The sequence below is a fragment of the Sinocyclocheilus grahami genome, unplaced genomic scaffold, assembly GCF_001515645.1.
Source record: "Sinocyclocheilus grahami isolate Dianchi unplaced genomic scaffold, SAMN03320097.WGS_v1.1 scaffold14789.1, whole genome shotgun sequence".
Taxonomy (NCBI): domain Eukaryota; kingdom Metazoa; phylum Chordata; class Actinopteri; order Cypriniformes; family Cyprinidae; genus Sinocyclocheilus; species Sinocyclocheilus grahami.
In genome coordinates, this window is record NW_015515495.1 from 2964 (window position 1) to 5155 (window position 2192).

At 35.4% G+C, this 2192-nt stretch overlaps 1 protein-coding gene across 2 annotated transcripts in view; it reads left to right on the forward strand.

The window, feature by feature from the left end:
* The window catches only part of LOC107579159 (interferon-related developmental regulator 1-like), a 4462-nt gene extending 2551 nt beyond the window's left edge, over window positions 1–1911 (forward strand). Inside the window, exons 7-11 of one of the 2 annotated variants that reach the window (XM_016265018.1) lie at window positions 234–342; window positions 856–990; window positions 1073–1207; window positions 1286–1381; window positions 1496–1911. In XM_016265018.1, coding sequence (XP_016120504.1) covers window positions 234–342; window positions 856–990; window positions 1073–1207; window positions 1286–1381; window positions 1496–1582 — 562 coding nt within the window. In that variant the 3' untranslated portion in view covers window positions 1583–1911. The remainder of the gene's footprint in view (window positions 1–233; window positions 343–855; window positions 991–1072; window positions 1208–1285; window positions 1382–1495) is intronic. The other variant, XM_016265019.1, reaches the window with a different exon arrangement.
* Window positions 1912–2192: the final 281 nt, after the last annotated feature.

Below are 2192 nucleotides of genomic sequence, written 5' to 3' on the forward strand. Positions count from 1 at the left end.
GGACCAGACAGAGCTGTCGGCGATTCTTCCTATTGTGAAGTCATGCAATGTGAAACCCCCTGTCGCCGATCCATCGTGCAGTGTGAACACAGCAACAACTGAATGCTACCCCAGATAGTCACGCAGTGTGAAAACAACGGCGATACGACGAGTTTGAAAATCGTGCAGTGTGAACTCTGCATAAGGTACAACATTTTCTCAGGTTTATTCTAAGCTAATTTGATTGTTTTCAGACATCTCTCTAAACTGCCACGTCTGCTGGAGAATGACAACGTCAACATGCGGATTGCTGCTGGCGAGACCATCGCCCTCCTGTTTGAGCTCATCAGAGATGTTGACCCTGTAAGTCGTGTGTATTAATAGTAAAATTATATCAATTTATTTTTATTTAATATGAAAATAAAGTATTAAATTTAATTTTAGATTTAAAGAATTTAATTTAATTGCGTTTAATAAAATTAACATTTCATATTTTAAGTCAATTTATTTGAAATTATCAACTAATTAAAATTTCATCAAGTATTGTATTTAATAAAGAATTATTTAAATATTTAATCAAATCGTTATATTGAAAATGGTATTAAAATATTGAATTACAAAATATTTTAAAATTATTTTTAAAATTGTTTAAAAAATACTAAACGACAATTAAAAAATATTAATTTAAATGATTTATTAATTAATGTGTAAAATGTATTCATAATAAAATTAATTTAATGTATTTGACTTTAAATAAAATTGTTGTAATAGTTTAGTGAATTAATTTGCAAATAAGGTATTTTGTCATTTTGTTTTTATTTGGATTTTTTATTTTTTTACTTGGATTCTAATATAATGTGACCGGTACCTTCACAGGAGTTTGATTATGATGGCTGGGAGCCGTTGTGTGAGAAGCTGAACGCTTTAGCCACTGACTGCAACAAACACCGAGCCAAGACCGATAAGAGGAAGCAAAGGTCCGTCTTCAGAGATGTCCTCAAGGCCGTAGAGGTGAGATAGGAAGTGAACAGTTGTCATAGTTGACAGACTCCTGGGTGCTGCAGCTCAGACTCTGACCTCTCTTCTGTGTCAGGAACAGGAAGGGGATTTTCAAAGCGAGACAATCCGCTTCGGCACAGAGCGAATGGTCATTGACAGCTGGGTGAGGAAGAGGACTTATGATGCCTTCAGAGAGTTTGTTGGCTCTGGGATGAACTACCATCTACAGGTAAAGCTCTCAGGTGTTGCGAATAGATCCAAAAATGGGATCTTTGAAGCGTTTATTAAATTAAAATTTTGACCACAGGCGAATGAGTTCATTAGAGACGTGTTTGAACTGGGACCACCGATGTTGATCGATTCTACTGCTCTGAAAGCTATGAAGAGCTCAAGACTGGAGAGGGTAGGAAAGATGTTTGGCTTTTTTAATTTTTTTTTTTTTTTTAAATTTGCGCTGTATATTTCAGAAATTATGGATTTCCATTGTTGTATAATTTATATCCTTTTGTTCTTTCAGCACCTCTACAATGCAGCTGCGTTTAAAGCTCGAACCAAGGCCAGGAACAAGTTTCGGGACAAAAGGGTGGATGTTGGGGAGTTTTAAAGTTTTGTAAAGCACATAATTTCTTTCATCTTGCATTTCAATCTTTCGATTCTTTGCATTCCTTACGTGGTCTCTTTTTATACATCTATGTAAAATGTTAATATTTCCTATCTATAAATTCACTAATTTCTCTTAGTCTAATTTGTTTATATGTAAGTGGTGTTGGGTTCGCTCATGGGAGATCATGTTTTCTGTTGTTTGTGTAGTTGTAGGTCCTGTAATGTTATGAATTGCACAGTATTTTGTGTAAGTGAATGTCAAGATGGGCTGTACTGTAGTGAAGGAAAAAAAAAAAAGATGAATAAAATTAATGACCTTGATGCCCCCTATTCAAAAGTCCTGCTTTGTTTTCTTCAGTTTCTGTCATGATGATTATGGATGACTCATTTTGATAAGACGAGAGGCATTGAACTCTCTCAAAGAAATGGCTAAATTAGACCTCCTGAACCTCCTCTGCACTTCATGGAATTTGCTTCATTCACAGTTGCCATGGACACCAATTCACTGAAGCTGAAATAGCCATTTAATGTTTTGTAACGGCACCATATGACATGTTGACATGGTAATGAGGACACGGTGTTTCTCTCAAACGCTCTTTCCCATGGTTATG